This window comes from Lissotriton vulgaris, unplaced genomic scaffold, assembly GCF_964263255.1.
Source record: "Lissotriton vulgaris unplaced genomic scaffold, aLisVul1.2 SCAFFOLD_1650, whole genome shotgun sequence".
Lineage (NCBI taxonomy): Eukaryota > Metazoa > Chordata > Amphibia > Caudata > Salamandridae > Lissotriton > Lissotriton vulgaris.
Genome location: NW_028243036.1, coordinates 78,932 through 99,733, shown reverse-complemented (window position 1 = coordinate 99,733; position 20,802 = coordinate 78,932). Strand labels below are relative to the sequence as shown.

The 20,802-nt window shown below is 44.4% G+C and overlaps 1 protein-coding gene across 1 annotated transcript in view; it reads left to right on the top strand.

Annotated features, from left to right (window-relative positions):
- The window catches only part of LOC147668734 (voltage-dependent T-type calcium channel subunit alpha-1I-like), a 523,924-nt gene that overhangs the window by 436,880 nt on the left and 66,242 nt on the right, over positions 1-20,802 (top strand). Inside the window, exons 13-14 of the mRNA XM_086948467.1 lie at positions 10,196-10,386; positions 13,584-14,018. Of these exons, the coding sequence (XP_086804593.1) occupies positions 10,196-10,386; positions 13,584-14,018 (626 nt within the window). The remainder of the gene's footprint in view (positions 1-10,195; positions 10,387-13,583; positions 14,019-20,802) is intronic.

Here is a 20,802-nt window from a genome sequence, read left to right as displayed (position 1 = left end):
AATTCAGGGTAACAAAGCACTCTACATCACTCACACACACACACACAAATTATACATGTACAATAAATCATGTATGTGTAAATCAATGTGCAGGATGTGTTCTATAAGACAATGAGGGTTGCAAGATGTAGAAGTCACATGTCCTTCATAGCTCACTGTGCTTTATTAGAAGGATTAAAATTTTTGAACTGCAAGTAGCAAAAACATCTCTGTGTTAAAATCAGTAACCCACTTACCCATCAACATAAAACAAAAATCTGTCATCTGCATGTCACATGGTGTGTTTTTCAGGAGACATTAGCATTCTATGCTAATTTGATTCAAAACTGCGACTAGACAAAACACAGATCTCTCTAGCAAGTGCATTAGCCTCTAAAGTTATCTTGCCATTGTTATTATTCCCTGAAATGTACTGGGTACACAAAGATCTATGCAGCAAGTGCCTTAACCCCATAAGATAATTTAAGATGCAGACTTTGAATCCAAATAAGCAGAACATATTTACTGCGACTTTTCTTCTTGTTATCAATTTCTTTGGGGCAGAGTTAAAAAAAAAACTATATTGCTTGAGGCCTAGATATGTTTTGGGGTTGTGCCACTTTTTTTGCCACAATCTCGACGGAAAATCACATTTTTTGTCAATGTGTCAAATGTACTGCTAAACATATGTTTGAGGTCCTATGATCTAATGTCACTTCATGTGATGTCACTTTTTGTGAGGTCATGGGTTGTGATTCTACTTCCTGTGATGCTATGTGCAATGTCACGCTCCATGATGTCACACCTTGTGATGTCACACGCTATGATGTCACTAACTTGGTTAGTCGCCCTACTTCTTCTATTATTAGGACTTGTCCCCTGACCCAGCCTATCTCCTGCACAAAGTGAACCACATTAGTTTATGCCCCTCCTAGTGGGTGCTCAGCCTATCCCTTCTATGCATTCTTCGTAGATTGGTATAAACTCGTACTGTATGTGGCCTGTCCCACCTAGGCATGTATCATATACTTATGCCCTTTAATGGGTGCTGCATTTGTTCACCCTGGATTCAAGCTAGCCTGGCTGATGAATCGTGATATACCCCGAAACCGGTCCCAGGATGGTTGTTTCCGGTCCAGGGAGGACCTGGCTTGGCAGTTCGGTCTGGACTGTTCCCATGAGGCACAGGGTCAAGACTGATTTGCATATGGCTGGGTCCAAACTGGGCTGGAATAGTGGGCAAAATAACAATGGATTTAACCCAGATCTCTTGACTGGAGGAGAATGTTTGAATCATTCAGCATTCCGTCCATCATTTGTTGCAGTTACACATTTGTTCCCCCTGGCATGCCATGTACACTGGTGGTTGCAACTAGTGTATGTCACTAGTGTTTGCCGCTAGTGTTTGTCTGTCCCTCTCAGGCATATTTCCCAGTGTGCCGTTTCTTCACTTGGGTAGGGGAGCGTCGCCCACTGCGAGCTGCGCAGGAAAAAATAAAATGGCAATGAAAAGATTTAATTGTCATTTTATTTTTCAGATGTGCACACTCGCCGCACTGCAGCAGCCAGCCTGCCCTGCCCAGAAACATGTGGGGTGTGTCCTCTGCTGTTAATTGGCAGCAGAGGACAGGAGCAGTAGCTGGCTGGAGGCTCCAAATTGTGCGTGTCACTTTGGCTGTCTGTCTTGCGCCGTCCAAAGTGACATGCACACTTTGAAGCTCTCCACCTAGTTGTGTTAGACAGCTGAGTGGAGACCAAGCACAGGCCTACAGGGCCTGAAGGAGCATCCAGCCAGCACGCTCCATCCAATACTGGTGCTGCTGTCACAGCATGAGGGCAGTGCCAGGATTGGTTAAGGGAGTTGGCTGGGCCCATGCTGCAGGAAAGAAGAAGGGAGAGCGAGGTGAGCAGCCAGGTAAGTGCCTTTTTTATTTATGTGTTTTGTTTTATGTCCCTTGCTCCCACCCCACCACTCCCCATAGCTGGCAGTCACCGCTGGTACTGTCCAATACTAAGGCCTTGACTTTTTTAATTTGAAAGGGAGAGTACCTGCACTTCTCAGATTTGATACACTACATTTAATGGGAGTGCACGTGCACTTCCCAGGAGCAAACAGGTACTCTGAAGAGTGAGTGCCTCTACTTATATATTTTCATTTAAAGCACTGAGTCCTAGTGATGTCACTCTACCAAAAAATGAGAAGCACGAGCTTACGCATTCTCTGGCTACAATGCTCACCAAGTGTATGCATCTTTTCTGCTGCTTCTGCTGTCAGGTCTGTCAAGTCAGGCCAGCTCGTAACTTCACACTGGCCCTTGTGCTCTAGCCACCCAGGTGGACTTCTTGCTAGAGTGCACAAAGATGCATTTGGTAACGACCTTGCCCTCAGGCGTAATTTCTGCACTGTTGCTATTGTTACAGTACGGATGAGGTATTGCCTTGCAGGCCATGCCTACTCTTCTCTGGTTCTGAGCAGCCTCCACATGTGGCCTTTGTTACCTTGTTAAGGTGTGAGACCTTGCACTGCTGGCCCTGCCCATCTGTAGCACCGTTGACTAAAAGAACTCCACTCTATGCTACAACAGTCTATTACACTGTATATCACTCCACTCTAGAACACTCCACTCTAGAACACTCTATGCCCCTTCACTCTTCAGCCAGCCACTCTACTCCACTCCACTCTACTCAGCACCACTCCACTCTACTGCACACCACTTCATTCTTCTGTACTCTGTACCATTGAGTGCACTCTACACCACTCTACTCCATGACACTCCGCTCTACTCCATCACACTTGACTCTACTTGACAACAGTCAGCTCTATGTGACTTCACTCTATTCTACAACAATCTACTCCACTCCACAACACTCTTCTTCACTCTGTGTCACATAACTCTACAACACTCTACTCCACTCTATGCAACTCTACCTAAGCCTCTCCTCGACACTTTACTCCACTCTATGCCACTCCAATCTATGCCACCCCAGTCTGCAACATTCTATGGCACTCCACACTACGACACTCTGTACGCCTCCACTCTACATTATTCCACTCTACTTCAACCTACTCTATTCTACCCCACTCCAATCTACTCTACTCTACACCACTCCACTCCACTCTACACCGCTTTACACCACAGCACTCCACTCTGCTCTATGACATCCACTCTACTTCGTAAGGTAGTGTAAACAACAAAAGAGTGTCACTATTTCATATAAGAAGAAAAAAGGATAGCATTGAAAATCTAATTAGATTTTTAGAAAGCCCTCACTCACCAACCTAGTTGATGACATGCTTTATCATCGGGCCCCACCGAGAGAGACTGAGTACTTTCCCGGTGTGCTACGACGCCAGATTACTGCGGAGCTGGTTTTTTGTGAAGGTGTGGTGAAGTGATTTAAAAGTGTCTAGATTGTGTCCAAAATAACTTTATTAGGTGGCCAATCAGACACATTAAAAACAAGGTGTAGGAAACAAATCTGAATAAATTGTTCAGCTATTTCCATTCAGTGGGGTCGACATGTTTCGGCCATCGTGGTGTGAATTACCTGGCATTCATCAGACCTATGAGCGAAATCTCGGCGATATGGGCGCACTAAGGCCCACCCTGACCTGAGGATGTGAAAGTGAAAAATACGTGGTGAAAAGGTGCAATCAAAGAAAAATGGGTGTTTTTTTCCTGTAATTTAGAGAAACCAGATTGCACCTGTAAAAATAGACAATAACAAACATATAAAGAGAAAGAGACAAGACAAGAACAATTGATTACCGTCTTGCGTAGTTTGTTTGTCACAGGTATGACATGATCCCTTTTAAAGTGCACTTATACTCACCTGAGAAAGATTTATACTCAGTGAAAATGAGTGATGTTGCTGCCAGCCGCCGTCGCCAAAGCAGTCAGCCATGACCAGTCTTATTTACATAGTGCTATGACACCTGCACGCCAACTAGGGCGTTTAGCAGTAAAATTAGTTTGGTGGAAATTGTAAGGCCAAAAGGGCTAGTGAGCCTCTGTGGCGTGACTTGAAAGGGAGGAAAGCCCAAACAGACACATGCAGATGATCACAATTAAAACAGGTTAAAAACAAATTAAAAAGTCTCATAATGGCACACCCTGAGTAAGACAAAGGAGTAAGGCAAAAGGAGGACTCGCCGTGATCGTGATTTTACTTATCTGGAGGTACACAGGAGAACTCACGCCTGCGTTGTCAGGCACCCACTCGGTACCTGCGTCAAACCCTCTGTAACCGGACCCCGAGGATATGGAGTCAGTTCCTGCCATGGTATTTAAAGGACGCAAAGCCGAGCAGTGTAGCGCGTCCTCGTAGAGGCAGGGGGCGCTCAGAGTGTAGCGCGTCCTCGTAGAGGCAGGGGGCGCTCAGAGTCAGGAAAAACTCATGTAGCGTTTGTAAACTAGACCGCTAATTAGGAAAACTGAGCTCATTCGTTGACTCATATCTAAAAAACGTTATGCAATCAACAGAAGGAAGCGCGACTGTGTGTTTACAAAGGAGTTGCTTCAAACACGTGATGTCAACAAGATAGATGCTAACAGTATTAGGTGATTACGCACACTATTGGCGCACGAGAACAGTGTACAGTAGAGGGCGCAACTGCAATTTTACAGCGCGACCACTCTAAGCAGGTCACTAGAAGGGGATCGGTATTCAGGGGATATTGGGGATTACTATATCGGTTGGTAGACAAGTGCACAGCTATGGATCAACTGTTTGTAAGCAAAAGTTCAATCTATAGAATAGGTGCTCCCCGGTATCGTCCTCTCCCCAGTGGACGAGTGGTAATTCAGAAAATGAAGTGCTATCAATTAAAAACTGATTGCATCCCTTAGGGCACACTTGTGTTGGGGGGTCTTTATTGGGGATTACACACAGAAGATGGCCAGAAATTGTGGGCACACAATGTAATGCTTGTGATGGAGTCAAATAGGGGGTATTGGTGATTGGAGGAAGCCCTCATGATCGAAATACAGCAGACCGAGACCCATTTCAAGACCACACTTACAGGGTACAAGAAAAAACTTGATGAAATCAACAAAGAAATCGTTGAATACAAAGAAAATCTTACACAATCAAAAGTGACTACATTTCAGAAAGACCTCAAGAGATTTGAATTTAATAAAGTCTTTCCCTATGCTGACCTAACCTATACACCATCTGTAAGGAATACTACTAATTCTGAGAATTCAGATGATAACTCTTCCAATAGCTCTGGGTCTAGTGGCAGGAACTATAGACAGAGACAAAGAGGAGGATCAAGGGACACATATAGGCAGAATTATCAACAACCGAGATGGCCCCCTTTCCCCACACCAGGGGGTGGACTGCCGCACATTCCCTTCCAACAACCGCATTTCCCAATGATGGGCTGGAATCCAGCCTTTATGCATCCCCCACAATTCCAAAAAAAAACAATATCAACCGTCTTTTTTTAGAGAGAGGCCGGAGAGGAAGGGGCAAGAGAAGAGGAATTAAACCAGGTCTGTGATGCACTGTCTTCCGTTCCCTCAAAAAAGCTTTCAGCTTCAGCTTTCTGAAAAACTCTGACAGCTCGTAGTGTAGCTTGAATTTGTCTGGTCGGGCAGTAGGAACAAAACCAAGACCCTTTTCGAGTACTTGGGTTTCAGTGTTGGATAGAACTTTGTCAGAGAAGTTTTTTAGATATGAGTCAATGAATGAGCTCAGTTTTCCTAGTTAGAGGTCTAGTTTACAAATGCTACATGAGTTTTCCTGACTCTGAGCGCGACCCTTCTGTTTACAAGGTCCACCGAGTTCTAACCTCTTCGGCACTGCCCAGCTTTGTCTACATGCCTAGCGCGTGGACGCCCATTGGGCAGCAATCGCGTATATAAATCAATATTCAATTCAATGTTGCCACACCTCCTGCCTCCACGAGGACCCGCTACACTGCCCGTCTTTGCGTCCTTTAAATACCATGGCAGGAACTGACTCCGTATCCTCGGGGTCCTGTTACAGAGGGTTCGACGCAGGAACAGAGTGGGTGCCTGATGACGCGGGCGTGAGTTCTCCTGTGTACCTCCAGATAAGTAACATCACGATTACGGCGAGTCCTTTGACTCACCCCTGGTTGTTTTCCTTTTGCCTTTTTCAGGGTGTGCCATTCTCGTCACCACCCCGCTCCCGAGACCCATGGTGTGAAGATTTCTCACAACCAACGTGAGACTTTTTAATTTGTTTGTAACCTGTTTTAATTGTGAGCATCTGCATGTTCTGTGTGGGCTTTCCTCCCTTTCAAGTCACGCCACAGAGGCTCACTAGCCATTTTAGCATGTGAGCCTGTTGACCCCATTGAATGGAAATAGCTGAACAATTTATTCAGATTTGTTTCCTACACCTTGTTTTTAATGTGTCTGATTGGCCACTTAATAAAGTTATTTTGGACACAATTTAGACACTTTTAAATCACTTCACCACACCTTCACAAAAACCCAGCTCTGCAGTAATCTGGCGTCGCAGCATACCGGGGAGGCACTCAGCCTCTCCCGGTGGGGCCCGATGATGAAGCATGTCACCAACTAGGTTGGTGAGTGAGGGCTTTCTAAAAATCTAATTAGTTTTTCCATGCTCACCTTTTTTCTTCTTATATGAAATAGTGACACTCTTTTGTTGTTTACACAACCTTACCAGGGGGACTAAGAGTGTCTTCAGTACACTGACCCTCACTCTCTTGTTGATAACTGATCCACTCTACTTCACCACACTCCCCTCTACTCCATAACTCTCCACAACACTGCTTTCTATGACACTCCACTTTACGACACTGTATGACAGTCTTCTCCACTCTACACCACTCCACTTCATTACCCTTCTACTCCACTCTACACCACACTACTTTTCTCCACTCTACGCCACTCTGCTTATGGCATTCTACGCCACTCCACTCCGTTACCCCTCTACTCCACTCTACACCACCCTACTCTACTCCACTCTATGCAACTCTGCTCCATGGCAATCTATGTCCTTCCACCCTACAATCCTCCACTCCATTCTACGATCCACTACTCTAGAATATGCCAATCTACACCATTACAGTCCACTCCACAACACTTCACTCTACTCCACAAGACTCTACTCTATGCCACAACACTCCCTGCCATTCCACTCAATGCCACTCCACTCTACAACACGCTATGCCACTCCATGCCACTCTATTCCACTACATGCCACTCCAGTCTACGACACTCTATTCCACTCTAGGCCCTTCCACTCTATGTCCCTTCATTCCATGCCCGTCCACTCTACTCCACTCTGTGCCACTCCATTCTATGACACTCTACTCCACTCTACTTAACTCTACACAACTCCCTATATGCCAATCCATGCCACTTTACCCCACTCTAGGACCCGCCAGTCTATAACACTCTATAGAACTCCACTCTAGGACACACTAATCTACTCTACGCCCCATCAATCTTTGACCCGCCACTCTACGCCACTCTACACCACTCCACTCTACTCAATACCACTCCACTGTACTGCACACCACTCTATACCTCTCAAGTTAGCGCTACTCCACTCTACATCACTCTACTCCGCAACACTCTACTCTACTCCATGACACTCGACTCCACTTGCCGCCACTCCACTCTACTCCGCAACACTCCATTCTGCTCCACGACACACCACTGTACGACACTCTACTATACAACACTGCATTACACTCCTCTCCACTCTACGCCATTCCAGAACCCTCCACGACACTCTACGACACTCCACTTTACGACACTCTTCCCCACTCCTCTCCAGGCCACTCTCCTCTACACCACTAACTTTTGGATATGCTGAACAGCAGCCACACTGGTGTACAACATGGCTAAAGCACATTGGCAAAGCCAACGGCTCTTGCATATGCAAGACCTATTGGCTTTGGCTATGCTTCTTACGCAGGTTAACACTGTTTGGACAAAGATTTCAAAACATTAGTACCAGTTTAACACCCAAATACAGCAATAAGCAACAGAAAAGTGACAGTCAACCTTTGCAAAGGGGCTTCCACTACGTGGCATGTTGCAGTCTTTTTAGCAACTTTTGATCTGTTGGACCTAGACACAATTTTTTGTTAAAATCTGCAGATTATGCAGCAGATGATGGATTATGTGGCAGGTGTGGCAAATCCATAATCATGCAGAAAACAGTGCACCAGCAAAATTGCATAATTCCAGTGACCCTGGCTATAACTGATGCACCAGCTGTAGCACGCCCAGGAGTCTCATGGGCTGACTGTATCCTAAATATGCTGTCTTTTTAATACCCAAGCGGAAGTGTGTGGCAGGGGGAGTCATTTCCTTCTTTGCAGAAGTCCCCAGGGTGCCTCTGCTGTGCCACTATGTCAAGAGTGAAGATTACATGAGCCAAAGAGAGCCTTTAATGAGTGAGTTATGTCTTCTAATACCTACACTTTCAATTATCTTGCTGCTATATATTTACACCCATGTGTGAATTATGAGCGCACACATGATGAAGCAAATTTAATTTACACCGCAAAGCAAGTATCGTTCGCGCCTGATTTACACTGTATTTTTTAAAATGCAGATTAACTTGGGTTTTGTTTAATACTGCTTCCTTACTCTGTGTTTTGCATGACTATTTAGTTAAGCCTTTAGCTGGGGCGCGTCCTGCCAGGTCTCTGACCCAGCAAAAATTAAAAGCCGACTTTGTAACAGGTCCTTACCTAACCCTATACTCATGTTCTGTACAGACAAAAACACTGATCGTTTTTTTAATAGTGACTGTGAAACTCTAAAGATAATCCATGTCAGCTATGTAGTTCCCATTTACGCTTCACGTTTTACTTAATCCTGCATTCCATAGGGGTATGTGTTTTTTCCAGGTGTGTTTCTGTATGGGGTTTTTGATGCAACATGGGGCTCCTGTATAGTGCATACTGTGAACTGGGTCGCCTCTAGGTGTCTGGGTGAGTTCAGTTTGTGGGTGGGTGTTCCTCGCGAAATATGATTGAGAGCTCAGGAGTTGAGACCGGAGGTAGTGTGGACTTCTCATAATGCCTGTCATTGGGTCATAAAGGTGTTCAGACGACATGCTCATTCAATCCTTGGCCTCTTCTTGGAGAGCAGAGAGTAACTGTCGATGTTTACGTATATGCCATTTGTGATTACCATTTTTACATAGGGAGAAGGTATACACAGCTGCTGAACTATACAGCGCCAAATTAAAAGAAAATGTTGTGTTTTACAACCTAGAAGAGACACAGAGAGAGTGTGTGTATTGTGTCTGACAGAGAGGACACCCCTCTTGGAAAGGAATTCTAGATATGTTTATTTTTCCACACCTCTTGTAGAGAACCCTCCCTTTTCATTCTAATCAAAACACTGTAGGTACTACAAGATGAAAGTTGTTCTTATGTGCCTTGTAAAAACAGAAGTGAACACAATTTGTGTTTCACCCTCAATTGACTCTTGTCTTGAAATAGGTCGTGGAGTGCTTTTGCGCTAGTTTGAACTCTTGCACAGATTCAAAATGACCCCTTTAGACATCTGACCTACTGAAATCGCATAGATTATTGGCTCTATCTACATTTTCTGTACATGATTCTGTTACCCGGTGCCGCAAATGGGAGTACTCCCTTTTTTATTGAGCTTGAAATTAGAATGATTCAGATATTCACTGTACTGTTTAATATGCTCAGTCCTAATAATACTGCTGTCAATATTACCTCTGCCATTGTAAAGTTTGGTGGTTGCAATTATGGCAATACTAAATCCTCTGGTGGACAGCCCTGCAGGGTAAACAACCTTTACAACGAAACTTTTACAACGCACTACCATTACGACGCAACTTTTACAACGCAAACCATTACAACGCATTGCGCTGGGGGGGCGCTCTAGGATAGGGAATAGGTTTAATGTACTATCCAACACCTTCCCTACTATCCACGGGGACTGGAGTTGGAATAGTAAATTAAACTGTTCACTATCCAGCGCCCCAAAGCACTATGCGTTGTAAAGGCATGCGTTGTAAAAACCGCGTTGTAAAGGCATGCGTGGTAAAAGCATGCGTTGTAATGTCATACATCCGCCCAGCAGTGGTGGATTTTACATTATCCCCCACCATCAGGCCCCAGATCCTCATGCCACCCCTGGACACCAGCTCCTGCCCATCCATTGGCCAGTCCTTAACTTCGTGCTTCTTAGTTTCTTCTCTCTGATTTGTCCCTCAGATTCCAAAATCTGCGGTGTCCCAATGACCCCCAATGGGCATCTAGAGTCCAGCTTTCCTCCCCACCCACTGATGCCTGCCGGGTTAATGAACTCTTCCAGGACCTCACTGCAGCGTGATCAGGTGTATCCGGGCTCCAGGAAGAGCAGTGTGATGTCACTTGGCCGTGTGACCTATGATCCGAGGTCCCAGGTGAGTGTTCACATCGCTTTTATTTTGTATGTTTGTATTTTATGCACTGTTGAGTCCTTCAAAATTCAAGGGCAGTATGTTGGCCAACATCTGTTTTGGCCCCACTAGCCACATAAATTCAAAAGAGAATCATTGTCAAATCACAATTGTGTACAGTTTTGAGTACTGAAGTATGAGCTGCAGTATGTATGTTTGTATGTATGTATGTATATGGTATGGATCACTGACAGAAAATCGAGGAGAAGAATATCGAGCTACCACAATATCGAGGTAAAAATATCGAGTGACAGAATATTGACTTCCTATCCACAAACAGGTAAGTACAAAAATATCGAATCCTAAATATTGTTGTTAATAATATAGTTTGCTAAAATATCAACTTTTTAAAAAGTAATATAAAATTAATGAAATAATAAAACATACTTAAAAATAATGTAAAACATTAATAAATAATAAATGTAATGTAAAAAATAATAAACATCCATATTTAATCTTATATATATATTAACATAATATTTTTAAGGCATAATCAATATTTTTAATGATAAATATGAAAAACATAATTTTAAATATAATTACATATATTTATATATATATATACATATATATATATATGTATACATATATATATACCTATTATATAAATATAAAAATTTATTAGATATTATAAGTTAAAACATTAAAATATATATATTTTTTTAAATTATATTTTACAGTAAATTAAATATAACAATACTGAAAACGTTGCATAGCGTAGGGGATAAAATTACTATTCCCAATCCAGCGAGTGGTACAGTAAGGAAAGTGTTGGATAGCGGGGATAAAAATTACTATTCCCACTCTAGCAAATGCAACAGTAGGGAAAGTGTTGGATAGTGGGTGGGAATAAATTAATAAATAAGACAACAATAAAATGAATAACCATCAAATCTAAATTAATTCACACAATTAACACTATAAAATAACTTTTAATAAATATTATCTAAAAAATAATTCAAATTATATTCAAATTAAATTACTTCCCACCCTACTCCTCTATCAACCCTCAACCCACTCATAAAAAAGTACACAATTAACATATCTACAAATGAATTATTAATAATTAATATCTACATTACTAATTGATTAAAAATAACATAATCAACATAATTACCAAAAAATTATTAATTGTTATTGATCATTTTATCATTAAGTAATAATAAATTATTTAACCTAATTAGCAATATAAATGATTAATTACTAAATTATTAATTAATAAAATATTAAATTCATTAATTTAAATGAAATTACTTCCCACCCTATTCCCTTATAAACCCACAACCCGCTACAGAATTAAATTACGCAAAGAGTAATTACATAAAATTCATTACTTTAAAAAAATTCAAACACACATTACAAAATATATACATGCTTTTAACACAAATACTAACATTCAAAACACTAAAAATAAATTTGATATTATTAACAACGATATTTTGACAATTGATATTACTAACTTCAGTATTATTAAAATCGATATTTCTTACCTGCATGCCAATATTCTTAACCACTATATTTTTGCAAGCCGCTATCCTGTCCACTGGATATGAAAAACTCAATATTGTGTCCATTCGATATTTTTTATTTAATAATATGACTAGTTACCATATAGTATTTCTGCATCAGAAACCAAGCAAAAAGACAGCAGAGTGCTATACACATCAATGTGTGTTAGAAGTGGTAGTTAGGTTATAGACTAGGGGCTGTGATGTAGTGGTCTTTAAAGAGTTGCGTCCTCAGCTGTTACATAAATTGGAGCAGTTTTGGGGTGGTCCTGAGGGATACAAGCACGTTGTCCCAGATCTTTGGTGTATAGATGGAAAAGGCCTGCTGCCCTGTATTTATTTCCTTGTTACACTTCTTACTCTGCAGTCTGATGGTGTCCTAGGTGTGGGTGTGCTGGGCACCACCAGAGATAGTGAAGTTGCCTTTAAGATAAGTGGGGGTTCTGGTCATGATGGCTTTGTAAATAATGCAGCTGGTTTTGAAGACTTTGTCCGCCCGCCATCCGAACGGGAAATGGGACCGCCCACCATAAGGGCAGGGGTCCCTTGGGGGAAATTAGGATGCGCCTGCCACAGTGGCGGACACATCCTGCATTCCTGCCATTGTGGCGGGCGGTGCACTCAGAGTCCCTGGGGGCCCACAACGGGCCCCACAAGCATTTACCGCATGCCTTTCCGTGGCTGCAATGCCGCCACGGAAAGGCATGTTTCCGCCCCCATGATAATATGGCTGGCGGCGTCTGACAGACAAGGCCACCACATTAAACTCTTTACCGCCCGGTCAGCTTGTTGACCGGGCAGAAAAGCGGAGGACAGTCTTTCTGTCCGCCGTGGTGGCAGGCGGGGATGGATCTCGGCGGATCGCCACCGCCATGCGGGCGGTGGCGATCCGCCCAAGATCCTAATGGGCCCCAAAGTGTGGGCTGGCAAAGGGAGCTAATGGAGCTCCATTATAAGGGGGTGATGTGATCATATTTCTTCAGGCCCTGGATGAGTGAGACGAGCCTTAGCATGTACCACCATCAAGATGCAAGAATAAAAGATTTTGAACAGGAGTTCTGAAGTTGCTTTCTTGAAGAAATGGTTTCACTTTCTTTAAAAGCAGGAGCTTGAACACGGCTTTCTTTCTGTTTTTTGACAATGTGCACTTTCAGGGTGAGGTTGGTGTCCAGGGTGAATCCAAATGACTTGGCATTCAGTGAAAGTTGGAGTTCAAAGCCATCAATGTCTATGTCACTGAGGCTAGTTTGAACTGTTTTTTGTTTGTTGTTCTTGGCAAGTAACACAAACTCTGTCTTGACTAGGTTTGTTATCAGGTAGACTCTTAACATCGCGGCCTGGATTACCTGCAGGCTGTGTTTAAGGTGTTGGATATCTGAAGCATAAGAAGCTTTCAGGTAGAGTCTTGTATCACCAGTGCACTGGAACACCATGTATGGGTCCTAATACTGATATAGTAGGGGCTGCTAAGACCTAGCTAGAGGTGCACTGACAGAGCTGTGTGTGGGGTTCAGTACAGGAAGAGCAAAGAATTCTGCTGGTCCAGGTTAAGAAACGTTAGAAGAGCTGGATGTGTACCCCTGTAAAGAAATAGCATAGGTTTTTCAGGTCAGGATTGAAGAATATCATTGTTAACATGTCTTTCCTTCTCAGTCTGGCTCCCGAACCTCTCATTTTGGAGCATGGGGCCGCAGCGGAGCCTGGGGAAGTCGTCGCTCCAGTTGGAACAGCCTGAGCCGGCACCCTAGCCTGAAGCCCCGCCCACCTTCTGCAGAGCATGAATCCCTCCTTTCTGAAGAGCGCCGGCGACTGGCGGAGGAGGAGGAGCAACGTGCACATGAGAGTGTGCGCCTCCACCGGGGATCCAGTGTCAAGCATCGAAGGGCTCAGTCTCTGGAAACCAAGGCTTCTTCTGAGACAGCCGATACACCGACTGCCCGGCCAGGCCACCGTACCACCAGGAAGGGCAGTGGGACTACTGGTGACCACCAGGACTGCAATGGGAAGACACCCAACATTGCCAAGGAGGTCTTTCCAAAGATGAACAGTCGGAAGGACAAAGGGGAAGAAGAGGAGGAAATAGATTATGTGAGTACATCAAAGTGGGTCGTGTGCATATGCTGGTGATCCATACGCCATCCAAGGATTGTTTTGCTATGCACTTTTATCTAGCATTTAAGCACTAATTGGGTAACACAGGGGTTCTATGAGTGAAAATGTTTGGACTCTGTTAGGATGTTAAAGTGCAGTGGAAGCGTCCCTTTATTCCATATGATGGGCAATTTGGAACTCAATCGTTTGCCTTGTCTTTGGTCCTGAAGTCTTGGATCCAAAATAAATGTGCATCTCAAAATACTCTTATGCAGAAAACAGTGCTTTAAATGTGTAGCGACTCTCAGGTACTAGGTACTTCCACTTCCTAAGTTTGAGAAGGAGAATGTCAGCACTTGCCAGTACATAAGCATTACTTCTAATTGGAGAGTACCAACACTTCTCAGTACCTAGCAGATACTCTGTGAGTAGTAGAATTGCTATATTACAGCGGGAAATAAGTGCATCCGTGCTGCCTCATCTCTTCGTAGCCACCCCACTCGCTTCAATTTCTCCTTTTCCACTATGTAGTCCTACTACCCCTTATATTCCTTACAGGACCCCAACAACCCGAGCAAACTTGCTTCTGTTGCTACAATCGGTACTTGAGTTTCAGTGCTTAGCTGGTGTATTGGCTTTGTGGATAGACCTTTCGCTTTAGAATTTAGAGAGTAACTTGTTGAGCCCTGGTTTCATTCCTAACAGGGCTGCTCTTCCTTTTTAGGTCTCGCGCCTAGCGTTGCAGTGTGCAGCGCGAGACATTTAATAGGTGAAAAACAGGTTTTAAAGCCGACCTAGGAATCGCACACGCTTGTGCGTGTGTTTATCCTTTTGTGGCCCGCTATTGGCCTTTGCGCCCGTCTTCTTATAAAAGACAGCACGCAATTGGCCAAAGGCGGGCGCATTACTCCTCCCACGGCCTATTGGTGTCTGTTTCGAGTACCTGCCATCATGTGCTTTCAATTATCGTGCCAAGACATGGGCGCAATAATTGAAAACACATGTCTCGCTGTGGCGCACGTGCACCACTCGCTGGCTTGTTTGTTTTACAATAGCGATCGTGAGCGATCACTTTCACTGCCGTTTGTTGTGTTGTTAATTATTTGGTCTGGAATGGCGTTCTCGAGCCCTGGTTCCCCTAGAGTAAGTGTTAAGTACCAACACAAGCCCAAAATGCTCAGGGGGAAAAACTGACTAGTCTAAGGAGTCACGCATGCTCTGGGGAAACCTGGCAGCCATGACTTTCTGCAGTCGTAACTACTTTTGCGAATCTACTCGTGCGTGTTTTTGGGGTACTAGGAGGTTTGCACTGATTGACCGTACGGAGGAATAAATGTGCTGGGTGTCTGTTCTAGGACTGATACCCAGCTGTGAATGCCAAAATGCGCTTCACCCTTGGGATGTCGTCAGCCAGCCCGGTGTGTTCTGGGAATTGTAGTCATAGCGGTTGCCATTTAACTAATTAACTAACACACCTGCTGACTGCATAATACTAGTGTGAGCGATCTAAGGATTTGTGTCAGAAAAGCCCAGGGCTGGAGAAAGGGAGACGATTCCATAGTATAGTGAGTGGGGGTCTGGGGTGCACAGGGTGATGCTGGGTTTGGAGACAGGAAACACGACTACCGGCTGCGGTGTGGAGACAGTAGTACTTTGAGGACAGACTGGGTGCCATAAACAAATTATAGGAGCGGGTACACCTTGTTTGGCACCAACTTCAAACCGAACCCTACTCCCTTGTAAGTGTTATGTTATGTTATATTTAATTTACACAGCGTACGGATACTCAAAGTGTCCGGCGCTTGCTCCAGAAAGTTAATCAGTACCCAGATCAGAAGCTAAAAAAGCAGCGTTTTTGGTTTTTTCTTAAAAAGCAGTGGGTCTTGTATGCCCCGGAGAGCCAACGGTAACATGGTCCAAGCCAAGCCAGCTTTACGAACAAAAGAGCTCCCACCCTGCCTTTGGCGATTAAACCGAGGAGTCTGTATTAGTAGCTGGTGGGACGAACGAAGTTGTCTAGTGGGTTTATGGAAGACAAATCTATTCTGAAGATAGATAGGGCCAAGGCCATAAAGGGTCGGATGAGCAATAGACAACATTTTGAATTTTAGCCGAGATTCGACTGGAAGCCAGTGCAAGTTACGCAAATGGTTACGAACACTCTGTCTGGATAAAAGTCCCAGTAACAATCTGGCTGCTGAATTTTGGACTACTTGCAGTTTCCTAACCAAGTAGTCTTGGCTGCCAACCAACAGAGCGTTGGCATAGTCTAATCGGGACAAGATCAGGGACTGGACCACGGTCTCTTTGAAACTAACTGGCAGAAGAGGGAGAAATTTCCTTAAAATGTTCAGAGTGCCAAAGCAGGTCCCTATCAGCTTATACACTTGTGTCAAGAATTTCAAGTTTTCATTGAACTAGACCCTAAGGTTTTTAGCAGTGCCCTTTCCCATGGTAGGGCGAGGGAAATCAGGAGGCCACAGTCTTTCTCTGAAGTCCATTGGGAACTAGCCATACAGGAGCACTTCAGATTTTCCTTCATTGCACTTCAACTGTGCATTCGCCAGCCAATGAAACACAGAGAACAAACATGGCTTAGCCACCCCGACAGAGTCGTCGCCCCTCTTCCAGGAAAACAGGAGTTGCGTATCATCCGCATAGGCCATCACTTTATCCCCCAGTGACTCTGCAAGGTAAATCAGCTGAGTCACATAGATGTTAAAAAGGAGAGGGCTAAGCGATGACCCCTGTGGAACGCCAGTTGTCAACTGCATCAGCGCAGAGGCACAAGGAGGAAGCCAGACCTGCTGCGACCTATCTTCCAAGAAGGACCTGATCCAACTCAATGCTGATCCCGAAATACCAATTTCCACTAGGCGATCAAGGAGTAAAGAATGAGGCACCGGGTCGAATGCCGCTGAGAGAACAAGCATAACCAAGGCTGCTCTCCCTCCGGCATCCAGACAATCCCGAATCGCCTCTGTCACCTCCAAAAGTGCTGATTCAGTGCTGTAAGAAGCACAGAAACCAGATTGCGCTGAATGAAGCAAACCAGACAAAGTTGATGAGCTGAAACTTAACAACCTTCTCACAAACTTTAGCCAAACTTGGCAAGAGCGAGACGGGACGGTAATTCTCAGGAAGTAGAGGATCAAGAGACGGCTTCTTAAGGAGGGGCAGAATCAATGCCTGCTTCTAAGCGACTGATTAACCATTAGATTTAAGGTTCGATGAAATTCCGATTAGATTTGTGTGGTGTGACTGGGCGAGCCCTGCCCAGAGCAAACACCCCACCCTGTCCTCCACAGCCGGGGCATGCCACTGCCCACCTCACACAGAGGTTGCCACTGTCCCTCGTAGCTGGCGTTTGCCACTGCCCACCTCATACAGAGGTTGCCACTGTCCACCTCATACAGAGGTTGCCATTGTCCTCCATAGCTGGGGCTTGACATTGGCGCACTAGCGCATGATTCTGCCAACCACTGTCCAAGACCGTCCTCAAACGTCACTATGCGGCACTGCCCTCTAGCGCCAACCGCTAACTCTGCCCATCGACATGAGCACCCGACTGCGCCAACCAGTGCTTCTAACTGCCCACAGGATAGAGTGGCTCGCAGTCCTCTGCAGAGCTGGCGCCCGATATTGCTCACCAGAGTCTGACTCTGTCCCACCAGCCAGCACCCGATACTGCCCCCCAGCGCTTGACTGCCCTGCTATGCGAGTGCCTCCCTCTGCCTGGGGCGTAAAATGCAGGGGCTTCGGATAAGACGTAAGCACAGACAGGCGACGCAGCTGCTCTGGAGCTAAACCGCTTGGGGGACACACTCATGCGCTATTCGCATATTCCGCTCCAGGTATGGTCAGAGTAATACTGCTTGTGATTTGGGTTAAAGTCAACATGGCAAGCACCGGAAATCACTGGCTCAAATTAAGCACTGCCTAAACTACATATGCATATGTGAGGAGAGTAACGCCTTTTGCACTGTGATAATGTGAGAATGTGCTCTATGTAAAGTACGTTGAGCATCCGTTATTCTCAATGGTGGTGAGCTAGCTGTGCGAGTTTGGGGCACAGGGCCTAGCCGCAGAGCAACCACTGCTGCACCCAGGTGGTTGGCATGGTTAGGTATCATAATAAAATCTCTTTATGTTAGAAAATCCTTAGAAATTAATTGAAAAAGAAACAAAGGTTAATGGGATGTTATAGCTGGGTATGTTAATATTATCTTACTTTTTATAAAAACCTGAAAAAAATTAAAGCAATATTATAGTTAGGTGAAAATGTCAGTTAAAACATAACATTTTAAACTTTTTAAAAAATCTGAAATTCAACAGTTATAGTTAACTCAAGTAACTGTGATGTACTCCCTAAGCATGCAGTGATGTCATCATTGAGGTCACTTTAGTTGCCATCGGTGATGTTATCAATAATGTCATAGAACATTTCAAAAGTGTTTAAATATGCATGGTTATAAGAAGACTATGATGCACCTACTCGCATGTGATAAAGAAATGATGTAGCCGTCCAACTGTAGTAGCCTTTTACAGTTGAGTTCTGATGTCACAAGTTCTGCTGCCAGAGCCAGCAACCAAGGGGAAAGGCATGGCAGGGACCATAATTTCGAAAAAGAAACTTACTTTTTACTTCTGCTCTTTTTTTCTAGATAAATAATGTTAAGCAGAAAGGGGGTATTTTTGGCAACATGATTACTTTTTTATGGCTAAGGTAATTATAGGAGGATAAAATCACTGCATCTTTCTACACACTTTGAGCTACAGTGTTTTATTTCTTCAAATTTGACATATTAAAGTGATTCTAATATCTTTTTTCAACAAATATCTATCTGCTTTGGTGTGTTTCATTTTGCCCTAGAGGTTCTAATTGTATTTTTCATGTTTACATGTATCCTATCAAGATCAAGTTCACATGAAAGAGCAGCACACCAAGGAATAAAGCGTTTGATGGGAAGAGATACAGGTCTCGCATTACTGAATGTTTGAGCAATTGGGGTTGCATTATTATTAGCAATGCCAATAGCGCAAACTTTAATAATGCGAGACCTATTGCATTGCAAATGCTTGTTTCAAATGGAATCCATTGCATAAAGACTATTGATGGGAGTAATGAGACCAACCACTTTTTAAGCATGAAGAGTCGGTACAGTGTATGCATTGTATATAGTTAAAATCATCATTAAGGGCCTGATGAGATCAATATTGGACATGTCTGTTCCAACATTTAAATAATGCCCCTTTGTAGCAGGCGTAAAATAGAGAAATGCTTTTATTTCTCCCAATGTTTACCACTTTGCATGTGTGCTGCACTGTACAGCACACATCAGAAGAGGGAAACATTTTAAAGTTAGTCTATGCACAGTATTTTGTACTCAAAGATTACCTTTCAGTACAAAACTTATGCTAGACTCAGGCAGGCAGCTTTGCACTATGATGCAAATGTGTGTGCCTGGCTCTCGGCAGCTCGATTGTGCACCGGCGTTAAGGAGAGAGAAAGACAGTGTCATACCTCTGTAGATGTGACCCTTTCCTGCGCTCTACGTGTCCCGCAACATAGCAACTTTGGTTGCTGCGCTGCGTTGTGTGACAGTTTGGTAAATCTCGGCCCTTGTTCTATGGGGATTAAGAGACATTAGGTAGGCATGGCATCTCTATGGTGCGAGTGAACAGGAGACTGGCATCCAAACCGGGCATGCCAAATGTGCTTTTTGCAAAAGAAAACATAGGCCATGCAAAGACAATACTTCTGCGACTAAATAGCACCACAGAAACCTGACTGGCGAATGGCAGGTCTGACAGATTCATTAAAACATGGCATGGAAATGGGGTAATTAAGAGACCAAGAGGGTGAGAACATCCGAACTAAAAGTAAGAGAGTTCATAATCATTTATATTAAATGAAACGATAAAGTCCCTTAAAATAGACTAGAAACAAACGAGACTGGAGCAACGTCAGATTAAACCGACTCAATTTGCTGCGCAAATTTTGTAATTTGTGAATGCTAGTATAGATTACTGCCCACATGTGCTATTCTTTTTCGCCAGCGCAGGTGCATTGCTTGTGCAGTGCTGGTGCAAACGGCAGGATCAATCAACTTTTGCATGCCTGAGTTTTTGTTTGCATTGAAAAGTTGGCGCAACCTCCAGCAAAACAGCTTTGCACTAAGCCTATGTTAATATGCTCTAAAGGGGCGTTATGGGGTGGGAACAGCATAAACACTGGAGGTCATTAGAATGGTGGGCGGACTTTGCCCGCCCGCCATCCTCACGGGGATTGGGACCGCCCGCCATAAGGGCAGGGGTCCCGTGGTGGGGATTATGAAGCGCCCGCCACAGTGGCGGGCGCCCCTCATTTTTGATATTGTGGTGGACGGTGCTCTCTGCACCGCTCGCCACAATCTTAAAAATGAGGTGCCTGCTGCTTCGTGTATGCAAATTCTGGGGAGTACCACAGGTACCCCCTGTGTGCACCTCCCCACCTCTCCTTCACTCTGGGGGCCCGCAGGGGCCCCCCCAGAGTGAAGACCGCATGCCTTTCCGTGGCGGCATTGCCACCACAGAAAGGCATCTCACCAAGCCCATTGTAATATGGCTGGCGGTGTCTAATAGACACCTCCACCATATTAATCCTTTTCCGCCCCGGCCGCCAAAAGCGGCGGACGGTCTTTCCGTCAGCCACGGTCCCCCCACCATACTAATATGGCGGGGGAATTTAGGTGCGGATGGCGGGCGGATTGCCCCCACCAGGCCGGCGGTCGCTACCGCC